The sequence below is a fragment of the Vanellus vanellus genome (genome assembly GCF_965231255.1).
Source record: "Vanellus vanellus genome assembly, chromosome: 1".
Classification (NCBI taxonomy): domain Eukaryota; kingdom Metazoa; phylum Chordata; class Aves; order Charadriiformes; family Charadriidae; genus Vanellus; species Vanellus vanellus.
Genome location: NC_138905.1, coordinates 42883928 through 42899372, shown reverse-complemented (window position 1 = coordinate 42899372; position 15445 = coordinate 42883928). Strand labels below are relative to the sequence as shown.

Sequence of the window (15445 nt, the reverse complement as noted above, 5' to 3'; positions counted from 1 at the left end):
GGTTAATGCCATCACTGGCGATCATGTAAGCAGAAGGAATCAGTGTATAATGTATTTTACGTCAATTGAATCTGAGAAATTAACGAGGGAAGTGATTTGCCAAAATGAAAGAGTTGAGATCTGTTGCAAACATTTCTTGGCTTCCAACCCTATATTCATGTAATAAAATGTCAGCCTAGTTCGATTTGCTTGTAAGAGCAGAAATTCAAATTACTTCCTTGTGCAATAATCGCTTATATTGCAACTCGTTAGCCAGTCGTGTTCCTCTTTGGCTACGATTTTAGGAAGAGAAATGTTTTCTTTCAGTTCTGATGTCTGTTTGCTTTGTCATACATGGCATAATATTGTGAGCAGCTCTTACCTGTAAGCGTTGAAAAGCACAGTGTGTTCTGCACAGTAAAGGTTTATTTCAATTTCTCTTAAGAATCTTTAATGTTTACTATTACTCATTGTTTAGTAAATAAACTATTGTAGTCCTTGTTTTGTGTTTGCCTATGGAGAGGGGGTGCGGAAGCACAGCACAAGTGAACATATTTACCTCTTGAAATGACATCTTGCTTTAGATGAAATTACTGTACAATATTAGGACCCTTGTCACAATAAATTATTTATGCCCTCTGAAACATACCTCTTAGGATAGCTACTAATTGTGAGATTGTATCTTTTGAATTTTAAATTGATATAGATGTACTGTCACATCTGTAGAACATGCTGCATTGATTTTTGTCTTCCTTATCTCAGACTGGGAAGTCAGTCAGCTAGTGTAATTCCTGATGTTTGTGGTCTTCCTGGATTGTTATCATTATCAATGTTATCTAAATTTACCAAGCTTAGATCAAATCTTTTATAGTTGCTTTTGAATGATTTTATTTTAATATTGCTTAGGAGGACTTTTCACTAATTAGTGATGATCTCACATTTGCAGAACACAAACTTCATATCTTTTTTTTCAAAGCTGTAGGGTTTGATGTTAATGTGCTTTAATTATTTATGATTATGTATACATACATTGCAAAGTGGTGGCCTGTCTGCAGAAGATCACAAATCAGTCTTATATTTCTTTATTGCTTGGCAATGAGAAATGGATTTGTTTGTTTTTTTAACTAGATATTTAGAATTTAGAGGACATGTCCCACCAGATTTTTACTTTTTTAAGGTAGGTCAAATTTTGAACCTGAACAAGTTGATATTGTCCATTCTAAATGTGCTGAGAGCTGGAGTGGCGTTTGTTCATTTTGGTATGGCTATTTGCAGTTGAGAATTACTGGATTTAATTAGATGAAAGGCCCTGAAGTTTGAAACCTTTTTCTGCCTTGTTTACCTAGTCAATTATGATGTCCTAGTTACAGATTTATTATCATGAGGCAAACTTTCATAAGTATAATAGCAACTCACTGATTTACAGAGCAGATTTACCAGAATGAGCCTGAAGTCTAAGGCAAAATGAGCCTTGTTTGCAGTCAGTGCAGGAAGATGACATTGCAAGAAACGTTTACACAGGTATAAGTACTGCAGGAGATTTTCTCACTTGAACACACTTCCCGTAGTGTGTCTGTCTGGCAGACTGCAGATTCTCTTCTGCGGTAGTTTGTGGCCAGTCACTTCACACGCTCCCTTAAGCCTGTTGCTGTGGTCTTTGATGTTCCTCTTGCACTCTAAGGTAGCTGATGCACTGTACCTTGTTCTGTCTTCCTCATGTGCCCAGTCCTGATACCATTTCAGTTTTCTAAAATTAACAACTAGAAAAGTTACTGCAAATAATTTTTCATGAGCAAATTTAGTCAAGTGTGACTGCTTATCAATTTTTATTTCTTTCTCTGAATGTTCATGGCATTTGAGTTTTATTGGCATAAATGTTCCATAGGAAGTAAGCTTCAAATTTTTTTTAGTCTAGTGGTATTTTTAACTTGCCCATTACCTGGTATTGGAGGAGTTGTAGCATCATTCTGTCAGAAACAGAGACAGTTCAAGTAACATCACCTTACAAATGGAAACTAATGTCTCTTTTGTACAGAACACTAACATACTGAAAATTGATTTTGAAACCATAATGGGTGATATCAAACAAAAATTTCAGTGCTTTTGGAATAGTAATCAATTAGAGGAAATCAAGATCCACAAGCAGTTATTCCAAAATAAGTCAACCTACTTAAATGTTCATTGCAAATTATTCAGTCAGTTTTAATCAATGTGTTGTCAAAGCACCTAGGGGAGTATTGCTTTCTTGCATTAAAAAAAACCCAAAACCAAATAGCGAAACCACACTATCTCTAAATTATAGTTGTTTGGTACAGAGCGTAAGTAGTGTACCCTGCAAGCCCACAGTATAGCCCTCAAGGGGAGATCTCATGGGCAGAGGTCTGCCCTTAGTCCATGTCCTGTGACCTGAGAGTTTTGAGGACTTGTGACGGCCAAGGCCTTTGCACGGCGCTGGTGCACCCAAGGTGCCACGGTCCCATCTGTGCAGCATCCCAGCACCTCTCCCCCCATGCCTGGTGCTGTGCTGCGCCACCGTGCTCTCCCCTCCCCAGAGGCCCGGTGAGAGTGAGACCTCTTCCCTGTCTGCCCTTGGGGTGAGGAGCGCTCATGCATGGGGTTGTCCCTCCTGGTTCTCCTTACCCACTAACTCCTAATCCCCACGATGCCGCTTCACCAAAGAGTTTTCATAGGTGCACCTTTCCGCTTGCTCGGAGGGGGACTGAGGTTTGGAATCTTGTTTCTAACACCCAAGTTGCTGTTACTCCAGACTGACTATTCGGGAGTTTCTGAACATCATTTACACCAGCACTAGCTTGCCTGTACTTATATTTCAGTGCCACCAAGACTCCTTGTTACCTGCCTCTCACCCTCAGAAATGTTCTGGCTGTTTCATTTGCTTGCTTCTAAAATATCTGCCTTTATCTGCTTTTGCTCAAAACTTCTGCTGGCTTTCCAATTCCCTCTTCTAAGCCTTGTACTGGCTTTTCATTAGGCTTCTCTGGGGGAAATCAGTCAAGGTCAAAATGTGTTAACTCATCAGTTAGGCAGGCTTAACCCAGCTTTCAACGATAGCTTCAAGTATGTTTAATACAGCCCTCTTTGCCTATCCATGTTCTTAAAGTTACCATAGGTAACTTTTTTTGAAGGGGCTTTAAAATGGTTGTTTAGCATTTTATTCCAAAATGAAGCTTGACAGAAATGGAAAGGTCTTTTGGATTATTTTTTTTTTTTAATTTGAAATGTGGAGAACTTCATAGTGAAAATTAAACTTTGGCATTTGACATCATCTGTGTGTCTTTTGGTTGAACATAATGTCATGGTGTCCTGCTGATACCCTTTATAGAGACACTTAAGCATCTAAATGTCTTTTATGGACCTGGGCATCATCTTGGATCTTTTCTTGTTTAAATGCCAAGCCTATAGTTAGGCACCTAAATATTTTGTGGAATTGACTACTGGATAAGTAGAGAGAGTGAAGGGGAAGGAGTGAGGGAGAAAGGGTGAGTGGGTTTCTATAGCAGTACATAGTATTTGTGTGGGAGGAGTTATTTCCATTTTATTTAAATATTGAGTGATTCATCTGTTTTCTGAAGACAGGCAAAAATCATGCATTTATGGAGCATAGGATGCTGCTGAGACACCAAACACACTGTAATGAAAAATAAATATAAAGTGGATCACTTAAGAAGGCCTCCTCCTGCTCTCTGCTATGAATGATAGCATTGAGAGGAACCTTTGCTCTTATCAAGAATAAATGGGACTGGAGGGGGAAGAGCCAGTTTCTGTACAAATGTGGGGTCTTCTAGGCAGCGTTTGTAAATCAACTCTCTTAAACCACTTCACAGACATGTCTTTTGTTTTGCTTTCTTTCAATCTTACCTCTTCAGATGAAATCCTGAGCTGAAGAGGAATAGCTTGCCCCATGTGATCTCTCCATACCCATCTGCAGGAATACTGGAACAGTGAGGGTGACTCCCCTGTGGTGTTCATTTTGATGCTTTTGTCATCTTGCTATAATTAGCATCAGCAGAGCATTTCCATGTTACTATGCCAAGTCTGATTTAAAAAAAAACAACAAACCACACCAAAAATTATTTGAATCCCAAAGACCATTCTTATTAAAGTGGGGTTGAATTGGGAGCTATACTTAGAATGAAGTCTTTGAAGAAGAAATCCAGTAAAAGAGGGCTGTCCATCTTTCCATTCATGTCTTCATTAGATGTTGCTGAGTGACAGTAAATAGCTCTGCAGTGTGTCAGCTTGTTATTACATCGAATGATGAACTGTAAAACTGAATTAAAATAGCTGATGCTGTTGCTTGTTTTGTGTATTTCAAGGGTCCCAAAGGTGAAGCAGTTGGTTCTATAACTCAGCCATTGCCCAGCAGTTATTTGATCATCCGAGCCGCTTCAGAATCAGATGGTAAACAGATATTTCAGTGTTTTTCCGCAGTGATAGCAGTTAGTTTTTAGAAAGAAATGGTTTCAGTTGTCTTACGATGTCTGTTACAGCACTATGATTGCAGTTTAATCGTTGTTAAGGTTTTCCCTTACCTTAGTGCATTCAATCGTGTTGGTACTAATGGTTATTAAAGGAAAATTTTGACCTGAAGAAACTGTCGTTGAACTCCTTGCAGTTGCCTTGTGTTGGGTGGGTACAGGAGGGGGAAGGGGTTATTTCAGGTTTAACTATATTAACAGGTTGCCCAGAGAGGTTGTGGATGCTCCATCCCTGGAGGTGTTCAAGGCCAGGCTGGATGGGGCTTTGAGCAACCTGGTCTAGTGGGAGGTGTCCCTGCCTATGGTAGGGGGGTTGGAACTAGGTGATCTTTAAGGTCCCTTCCAACCTAAACCATTCTATGGTTCTATGTCTAAATACTCAAGCTAGTGCCTTTCTAAAGTGTTAACGTGGACGTATGTTCTTTCTAATGAAAACATTTATGAATTATAAAGTGCAGCAGTTGCACAGAGTTCTAGTAGTAAAAATTCCCTCAAAATACAGCTATATAACATCGTTCCATCACTGGGAAGGGGGTGGTCAGTATCGGTGCAACCATCATCAAAGGTTACAATATGGAAACAAAATTTAAGACTGTTGTGTAACCTTTCTGATAGCTGCTTTCCTTCTACTGCTTAATTAGGCATAACCCTGCAGACTTTAAAAATAGGACTCTATTTGCCTTCCGTATTGAAAAGTGGATTAGATACGTGGAAATGAAGAAATTTGTTTAGCTACTTTTTGCCAAAAAAAAAAAAAATAGAATATCTGCTGTTTTATATTGAAATGGCATTTATATGCTGTCATGGCTCCTTTTCCACATTTTTGTTGTATTACATGAGCAAATTTTGCCAACTGATGCAGCTACTTAGTCTTCAAAACTAAAGCAGGGCTGCAGGCAACTTTGGAGGAATTCAACAGTCAGGGCCTGGATGGAACCATACTTGCATTAAGGAAGAAATGCTGGAATATGCTCCAGCAGAATCGCGATTTACCTTGCTTGTCCTACCCTGAAGCATCCCTTGTGCCAGAGCTGGGTAGTTGCAAGTTGGTTTTATATTCCCACCAGATTATAAAATCCAGTGTATGCAATGTGGAACAATTATGAAGTGTGTCTTCAAAACAAATGTAAGCAGACCCAAAAGGATTGTGAAATAATGAAATAGAAGTGTTATGGTTCAGTTAAATCTTTAATTTTTAGTCTAATAATAAATTTGTCTTTAGGCAGGTGTTGGATGGATGCTTTGGAGCTGGCACTGAAATGTTCAAGTCTGCTTAAACGTACAATGATTAGAGAAGGTAAAGAACATGATTTGAACTCTTCAGCAGACAGTACTCATGTCTCTCTCTATGGTCTGCTTCGTGCTAACAACTTGCACAGTGGAGAAAACTTACCGTAAGTGATTTAATTCCTAAACTCCATTGTCTTTTTGGCAGGACCTTGTAGTGCTAACTTCTCCACAGGGAGACTCTCTTTCTAAGGCTGCAGTTCTTTTTGCTCCTGAATTTTCTTTATATGCCTTATTTGCACTGTGTTTTATATTGTATGTCGATAAACTGAAAAAAAAAAAAAAACCCAAACATTTTTTTCAACCAAAGTGGGTATAGAAGAAAGTTTGGCCCAAGGAACTTAAAGTTGGGTATCACATCAGTATGTTTAAGTACTCAGTTAAACTGATAAAGTTTTTTTTTTTTTGTATCTTGAAGTTGGTCTCTCTTGTTAGCTTCACCTGAAAATAAGAAGTTTATTACATGTGACGGTAGATGTGAATGGAAGTTGCTGTTCTTTTGTTATAGAAATGAATAATCCTATCCTTATTTAAATGGTTTCAGCATGTCTCAGCTTTGAATCATCAGATGGATGAATAATGATTCAGTCACCCTATTATTATATTAAATTAAATACACAAAAGTTGAAAATATCTGATATCACCTGGTATTTAATGTCTGAGTGCCCTTGAGTAACTCCCTGTTTATTTCAATAAATACCTTCAGCCAGATCTTTGGGAGCATAAGCTTTTGTGGAAATACATTATTAAACAAGCATGGCAGATGAATGGTGTTTTCAAACATTTCAACTGTGGTGCCAAAGTGCATTAGAAAATATAAAAGATTTAGTCCTTTATTTGAAAGAATTTGGTCTGTTTGCACTATGCACAATTTCTCTCAGTAATCTTCCACCAATTCAGTGTACTTCAGGTGGATGTAAATTTATTTCACATAATCCCTCCCATCCGTGAAGATTTAGCTGCCCATCTGTCTTTTCTGAGTGCACGGGAATTTTGTACTGCTGTTAACAGTATGCTCCTGTATTTGAGACAGAAGACCTGGACTGGAAGAAATGCGCTTTTTTTCTGGCATAGGTAGTCTGAGAAAAGCACAGACAAGGCATATTATTGCCCCTGGCCCAGATTCAAGGCCCTATCCAGATGACCAAGCAGGCTCAGCTACAGTTTTGCTCCTTCCATTATCTCATGGAAACAATAAAACTGCTGTGTACAATTCAGCTGGAGATCTGTACTCATGAGTAGTAGTTTAATATCAGCAGCTGGCCCAGATTACAATCATAGCAATTAGCTACAACTGTTAAGTCTAATTAAGACTAATGGTTTAATTAAGTAGATCTTTGGATATAGCATGTTCTAAGAGTATTGTGTGTTTAACTATCTAAGCAACAAAACCTGCAGGCCTAGTTTTAATGGGGTTGGCAGGAGAGAGTGAAGAAAGCTGAAAGCAATTTTAGCTTCAATTGAGAGCTAGCTTTTTTAAGTATGCTAATAGCAAGAGGAAGTCCAAGGAAAAAATTGGACTGATACTTGTTGAACATGGTAACCTGAAAAATAGGGATGAAGATAAAGGGGAGGCATTCAATGCTTTTTCTTTGGCCTCAGTGTTTAATAAATACTAGTAGACCTTGGGCTGCGTGGTCTTCTGAGTTGGAGGGTGACGAGTGCGGAAACAGTGTCTTTCCACTTGTGAACACTGAAATTATAAGAGATCAGTTTTATCAGCTGAATGTTCATAAGTCCATGGGGCCTGGTGGGATTCATCCCAGAGTATGGAAAGAGCTAGTGCATGTTACAGCAGGACCCCTCTTGATCATCTACCAAAGGTCTTGGGAGTCTGGGGAGGTCCCTGCTGACTGGAAGCTAGCCAACATTATTCCAATTTACAAGAAGGGTGTGAGGGAAGACCCAGGAAACTACAGACCTGTTAGTCTAACCTCACTACTTCGAAAAATTATGGAGAAGATCATACTGGTACTATTTAAAGACATTTTAAAAACTATGCAATCATTGGGCACAGTCAACATGGTCCAAAAAGGGAAAGTCCAGTTTAACTAATTTGATATGGTTCTACAATAATGTCACCTGCCTAGTGGATGAAGGGAAGGTGGTGGATATAGTTTTTCTGGATTTTAGTAAGGCTGTTGATACTGTTTGTCACAGCATCTTTCTGGACAAGTTGTCCAGCTGTGAGATGAACAGGTTCACGATGCGCTGGCTGAAGGGCAGGGCTCAAAGTGTTGTACTGAATGGGGCTACATCTAGCTGGTGACTGGTCACCAGCAGTGTTCCTCAGGGCTCAATCCTAGGGCCTGTTCTGTTCAATATTTTTATCAATGACCTGTAGGCAGAAGTTGAGTGCACCATTAGCAAGTTTGCTGATGATATCAAACTGAGAGGTGCTGTTGACTCTCTCAAGGGCTGAGAAGCCTTGCAGAGGGATCTAGATAAATTGGAGCATTGGGCAATGAAATTTAACAAGAACAAACGCCAGCTTCTGCACCTGGGGAGCAGCCCTGCAGACAGGGGTCTGGGGGTGCTGGTTAACAGTAGACACAATATGCGATGTGCCCTGGCAGCCAAGATGGCAAACCTCATCCTGGAGTACATCAAACACAGTATAACCAGACAGTCAAAAGAGGTGAATATCCCACCGGTTCAGCGTTGGCGTGGCCTTACCTTGAGTACTGTGTGCAGTTCTGGGCTTCACAATTTAACAGGGATGTGAAGGTCCTTGAATATGGCCAGAGGAGGGCAACAAAGATGGTGAAAGGGATGGAAGGAATGTCCTATGAGGAGCTGCTAACAACTTTGAGTTTGTCTAGTTTGGAGATAAGGAGGCTGAGGGGTGACCTCATTGATCTCTACAGCTTCCAGAGGAGGGGAAGTGGAGAGGGAGGTGCTGATCTCTTCTCCCTGGGATCCAGTGACAGGATGCGTGGGAATGGTTCAAAGCTGCACCAGGGGAGGTTTAGGGAAGCATTTCTTTACCAAGAGGTTGGTGAAACACTGGCATAGGCTTCCTAGAGAGGTGGTCGATGCCTCAAGCCTTTCAGCGTTTAAGAGGCATTTGGACAAAGCCCTTAATAACATGCTTTAACTATTGGTCAGCCCTGAGGTGGTCAGGCAGTTGGACTAGAAGACTGTTGAAGGTCCCTTTCAATGGGACTGTTCTAAACTTGGTATGTTTGGCAGTTCAGTGAGATGAGTACATCCTATATGTTTCCAGCAAATCTAGTTTGACATTGCTGCCAGATCAGGTTTGATATTGGCAATTTTAGCATGTATTTTATTAAGAACCCAGTTTGGAAGCATGAAATTATTGTGTGAAGCTGAAGATTCATTTAGCCTTTATTTTTTCTAGGTTAAATGACAGTGAAATTGAAAGGCATCACTTTAAAGATCAAGATATGTACTCTGACAAATCTGATAAGGAAAATGACCATGACCACGAGGAATCTGATAACGATGGTTTGGGAAAAAGCGAAGAAAGCGATAGCGACACATCAGAGCGACAGGACGATTCTTACGTCGATCCAGAACCAATTGATATCAAGGAAACTACTTACTTAGAACAGAGTCATGAAGAACTTGGTGAGGTAAAAGTGCTGTTGATGTAATAAGCAAGTAGCTTCTCCAAATAGAAAGCTGATATTTTAGGGGACAGACTACACTTGAAAGCTGACTTGCAGGATTGGCTTTCATATTTTCAGCAATAATGGGGGGAGAAAGTTCAGTTCACCCATGTTCTTCTCTGCTTTGCCACTCTTGTGCTTGTGTCAGATTTTGACAGAGATAATGAGATTATCTGGAGTATAGCTCAGACAGAAGGTGCTCAGTTTGAAAGGGCCACCTGAAGCAGAAGTTGACCACGTCTCCTCTTTCTTCTCAGATGCTAGCTATGAGATTATTATTTTTTTTCATACCTATGGAACACAAATACTTTGTGCTTTATTGCTTTCTAGTATTGTTTCTAGAAGAAGTAGTAGTTTAGGAAAAATTGAGGATTTTGACAATAAATTCTTGAGTATGTGTTTTAGAACTGTACTGGAAAGAGGGATGCTTTTCCTACAACTTTTGCTTTTCATTTCAGAAACTGTAAGAAAGAATTATGTCCCCTCTCCTTGGAAGGAGAGGAGCATATTGGAGTGTGGCTGCTGGTTTTGCTTACTTACCCCTAAGTAATACTGTTAATGTAGATACTGTTGATGGGTAAAGGCAGTGAAAAACATAAATGTGTCAGCTTTCATGGTGGGGAAAAGTTGGTAGGATGAAGAGCCTTTTGCTATGTAAGTCCTGCATGGGATAACACAGGGTGAGATACTTGATGCCTAGGAAAGGACTAAGGGAGGATTTTTGAACAACATGCTACCTCAAATTTTTCTGGTTTAGGGCTGATGGAAACAAATGCAGTTTTTAATGCGGAATAGTATATCTATCATACTTTGCTAAAGATGTATCATAAGTGATTTAAAGAAATTTGATTTTTCTCCCATAGTTACTTCAGCTTTTCCGAGTCTTCATTTGAAGTATCTGTTTTCCATTCTTGTTGCATGCTTAGAACGTGCTGACCTGTCTTCTGGAGAATTATTTTCTTTCTCCTTTCTGTAAGCAGGTTTTTTTTTTTCATCCTAGGCAGGAGAGGCTGCTCAGACAGAAGTAGTGTCAGAAGAAAACAAAAGTCTGATCTGGACACTGCTGAAGCAAGTCCGGCCAGGAATGGACTTGTCCAAGGTTGTACTGCCTACGTTTATCCTGGAACCTCGTTCTTTCCTGGACAAGCTGTCTGATTACTACTACCATGCAGACTTTCTGTCCGAGTGAGTCAATCCTATCTCTGGGTTTCGTTCTTTCCATTTTTTAAACTATAATGGGTAACAGTGTATACTAAAACATGTGATCCAGTCTACTTAAACAACATCGCAGGCTGCTTCAAGTTTGAACGTTTGTCTGCCAATGTATCAGCCATCAGATATCCTTCTTTTCTGAAAGCTAACTGCCTGAGAGCTCATGTGTTACATCTCGAAGTCTGTCCCCTCTTAGTAATAGCAATTGTGTTGCAGACATTTCTGATTCAGCTTTTGGAGACTGCTTAAGAAGGCTTCTCAAAATTAGTTTTTTCTCTAGGAGACATACTTAAAATGGTAAAACAGTACCAGTTAACCTTTTTAATACAGCTCTAGGTTCCATTACGATTTATAGTTGCCTGCTCAAATGTAGCTAATAAATTAAAGACTGTAAATTGAAATACTATTCAACAAGTTCTGTATGTGAGTAGGCTGGCTCTCTAAAGTAGTACCTTTTATAAATGGAAGAACTTCAGTGGGAGTGGAACAGTATTTACAGAATCACAGAATCACAGAATTATCAGAGTTGGAAGGGACCTCTAGAGATCATCTAGTCCAACTCTCCTGCTAAAGCAGGATTGCCTAGAGCACATTACTCAGGACTGCATCCAGGCGGGTCTTGAAAATCTCCAGGGAAGGGGACTCCACAACCTCCCTGGGCAGCCTGTTCCAGTGCTCTGTCACCCTCACCGTAAAGAACTGTTTCCGTGTATTTGAACGGAACTTCCTGTGTTCTAACTTGTGCCCATTGCCCCTCGTCCTGTCACTTGGAACCAATGAAAAGAGCCTGGCTCCATCCTTCTTCAACCCACCCTTTAGATACTTGTATGCCATAATAAGGTCTCCCCTCAGCCTTCTCTTCTCCAGGCTAAAGAGTCCCAGCTCTCTCAGCCTTTCCTCATAAGGGAGGTGCTCCAAGCCCTTAATCATCTTAGTTGCCCTTCGCTGGACTCGCTCCAGCAGTTCCCTGTCCCTCTTGAACTGGGGAGCCCAAAACTGGACACAGTATTCCAGTTGTGGCCTCACCAGTGCCGAGTAGAGGGGGAGAATGACCTCCCTCGACCTACTGGCCACACTCTTCCCTATGCAGCCCAGGATTCCATTGGCCTTTTTGGCGACAAGGGCACATTGCTGGGCCATGGATAATTTACTGTCTACCACAACCCCCAGATCCTTCTCCTCCAAGCTATCTCCCAGCAGGTCAGCCCCTAACCTGTACTGGTGCCTAGCATTCTTCCTCCCCAGGTGCAGGACCTTGCACTTGGTTTTGTTGAACCTCATTAGGTTCTTCTCTGCCCAGCTCTCCAGCCTGTCCAGGTCACGCTGGATGGCAGCACAGCCCTCTGGGGTGTCAGCCACCCCACCCAGTTTGGTATCATCAGCAAACTTGCTGAGGATACACTCTGTCCCCTCATCCAGGTCATTAATGAATATATTAAACAAAAAAGGACCAAGTATTGACCCCTGGGGGACACCACTGGTTACAGGCCTCCAACTAGACTCTGTGCCGCTGATCACAACCCTCTGAGTCCTGTCCCGCAGCCAACTCTCAATCCACCTCACTGTCACCTCATCTAGCCCATACTTCCTCAGCTTCCTAATGAGGATGTCATGGGAGACAGTGTCAAAAGCCTTGCTAAAGTCAAGGTAGATGACATCCACGACTTTCCCCTCATCCAGCCAACCAGTTATAACATCATAGAAAGCTATCAGATTGGTCAAGCACGATTTACCCTTGGTAAATCCATGTTGACCACTTCCAATAACTTCCTGTTCCTCAACGTGATTGGAGATGACATCCAGAATGAGTCGCTCCAATACCTTCCCAGGGACAGAGGTGAGACTAACCGGTCTGTAGTTCCCTGGGTCCTCCTTCTTGCCTTTTTTGAAGATTGGAGTGATGTCGGCCTTCCTCCAGTCCTCAGGCACCTCTCCTGTTCTCCATGACCGTTCAAAGACGATGGAGAGTGGTCATCTATTTAATGTTGCAAAGAAGAGGCTCAATTATGGAAATACCATTTCTGATATTTTGTTTGATTTCCATTTTCAGACAATTATTTGAAAACTTTGAATTTGATGCAATCAGGCTGAAAGTTTTACAGTACTGCAAATCACAAAACCTTTGCCTTAGTCAACACCTAGATACAAGATATATCACAACAATTGATAGTGTGTGTTACAACTGAAACAATATTGATATTTGATCTGTGTGTTCTGTTTGTTTCATAGAGCTGCTCTTGAAGAGAACGCTTACAACCGCATGAAAAAAGTAGTGAAGTGGTATTTGTCGGGATTCTACAAAAAGCCAAAGGTGCCCTCTCACATGTAATTTTGTATTTATTTTAGTCATTGTGTCTAGTTTGAGGGTTTAAGGATGTGCTGGAGTAAGTTTTTGTTTTTAAATTATATTGTTATGCATTTTTTAAAAGCAAGGTAAAGTTTTAGTTATTTACACAAATAACATTGCGGACTTTTTTGGTCCATCGCCATGCTTAAAATAGACTATATTCAATTGTGTTTTTTTTTCCCTTGGAGTAGAAGTTGAGCTAAAGATTTTCTGGTAAAGTTGAGACAGTTTTATGTTCACCTTTCTTTAGTGATAACATGCTACAGTTGGAGGAATAGTATTTCCACTACTTCATTTAGCTTTACACTAAATATTCTTTATAGTCATATTGCTGGAAAACAGTATCGAAAGCAGAAAGTGCTTACTACCTAACCAGACAAAAGTTCTGTAATAATTCTCCTACAAAAATTCTTATATTCTGTTTGTCCTTATGTGTAGCTTGGAATAGTTTAGCAGATACACTAAATCTATGACCGTTTCCTTAGAGTGAAGAGCAGAGTAACTGAGCATAATATTCAAACAGTGAAATGAAGTTCAACGTGCTTCAGCATATACATTATTACGATTTTTTTGTGTGTGTGTCTTATCTTCAGTGACAGACTGATAAAGTATTTTGTAAGTCCTGTACCTGCATTGTATGGTTACTCTCTGTTCTGTTTCTGTTTAGGGACTAAAAAAGCCGTACAATCCTATACTTGGTGAGACTTTCCGCTGCATGTGGATTCATCCCAGGACGAATAGCAAGACTTTTTACATTGCAGAACAGGTAGCTGCAATAATCAGCACAAATATTTTGGAGAAAAATAAATGTATTGCATTTTTGTGCTAGACAAACAATGAAGCAGTTTCAGAAAATGTATTTGGAATGCATGAATAGTATCCTAAAAGCTCTCCTGATGAGCGTAGGTTCTTTAATAGATGTCTGTATTAGTGTGTCTTCCTAGAGAGACAGAGAAAGGTGTTTCCAGCATTTCTGTTTCCTCTTCCTCTGGTAAAAGTCAGGTGCTAATTTTCTTAACTCTTGAAATTCAGTAAGAATGTTTGCTTGATCTTCATCTTTAAAGATTATAGTCACATTTCACATATATGAACCCTATTCTATTATGTGCAACTTGAGTTTGCATTCTGTCATTATTAACTCAAGGTTTATTCTGTGTTGCATGTTCTCTCCCTTTTTTTTTTGTTTTGTTTTAAGCATGTTCTTTTTTTCAACAGGTATCCCATCATCCTCCAATATCTGCCTTCTATGTTAGCAACCGCAAGGACGGTTTTTGCCTTAGTGGTAGCATTCTGGCCAAATCCAAATTCTATGGTAAATAATTGTGGTTTTTTCATTGTACTTCCATTGAGGAGTGTAAAATCAGTGCAAATGAGCTGTTTTGTGGATGAAAGAAGGCTGTTAGAAGAATTGGTTTTGATCATTGTGTTGTCCTTTCCTTACAAAGGTTTTGCTACTGGTCTTTGGAATTTTAATTTCTATTTTTGGAGTTTTTTAATTTTTAATTGGTATTGAAGTGGCTTCACTAGACAGGATAGATTGCAATGCTAAATATACTGATGTTCTTAATTTTATTGCTCAGTTATTAAGAAATGTTGACTGTTGTTTTGCATCATGAGAAATGTGATTTTCTGTCTTTGAATTTCAGGGAATTCATTATCTGCCATATTAGATGGAGAAGGACGGCTAACATTCCTAAATAGGGGAGAAGATTATGTAATGACAATGCCATATGCTCATTGTAAAGGTAGTGTTTTTTTTTCATTCTCTAGATGGCAAAGTTATGAGAACAGAAGTGTATTATTCTAAATAGTATGCTGTGTTGGATTCAAGCTTGTCATCTGAGAAGAGTGTTCTAAACACTGGCAATATTGGTGGCCCTAGGTTTTTATCAGGAGAAAAATACAGCTGGTGTTTAAGCAATGATCTATGTTTTGGCACAGAAAAAGATTTTTTTCATAAATGCTAAGATCATAAATATAGCTATCTGTCATTACATGACAGTAATTTACTGTTTTAGTTGCTTTTTTTAAAGAATAGTTTTGAGCTTTTCCAGTATTTTCCTCTTGTAAATGTAAAAGGCGGTGTAGTATCTACACCTCACTGATTTCAATGTAAATCATGACCATTTGTTTTTAGTTTCACTATGAGAAACCAGTCAGTAGTTTGTAAAGCTTTCTAGAAGGTTGGTAGTAGTACAAAATACATTGCAGAGTTGCTGGTTTTTAAGCTGTGACCTATTCAGGTATATCTACCCATATATTCTCTGCCAGAATTCGCTTTCAGAAGCCTTATAGTTAGCAACTATAGTATTTTCTTCATTTGACAGGTATGAAAATTAATTAGCAGAATTAGGTAATTGGACATTAGTTTGGTCTTTCTATTGTTCATGGATGTTTTTAATATTCTCTTTGGGTTTTTTCGCATATAGATAATACCTAACAATTAGGAAGGACATAAAATCTATACGTACATTACAGCCAAACAGGAA

At 39.6% G+C, this 15445-nt stretch overlaps 1 protein-coding gene across 1 annotated transcript in view; it reads left to right on the top strand.

Annotated features, from left to right (window-relative positions):
- The window catches only part of OSBPL8 (oxysterol binding protein like 8), a 66069-nt gene that overhangs the window by 38780 nt on the left and 11844 nt on the right, over positions 1–15445 (top strand). Inside the window, exons 9-16 of the mRNA XM_082498826.1 lie at positions 4317–4401; positions 5701–5872; positions 9127–9361; positions 10398–10582; positions 12839–12920; positions 13624–13722; positions 14172–14268; positions 14603–14701. Of these exons, the coding sequence (XP_082354952.1) occupies positions 4317–4401; positions 5701–5872; positions 9127–9361; positions 10398–10582; positions 12839–12920; positions 13624–13722; positions 14172–14268; positions 14603–14701 (1054 nt within the window). The remainder of the gene's footprint in view (positions 1–4316; positions 4402–5700; positions 5873–9126; positions 9362–10397; positions 10583–12838; positions 12921–13623; positions 13723–14171; positions 14269–14602; positions 14702–15445) is intronic.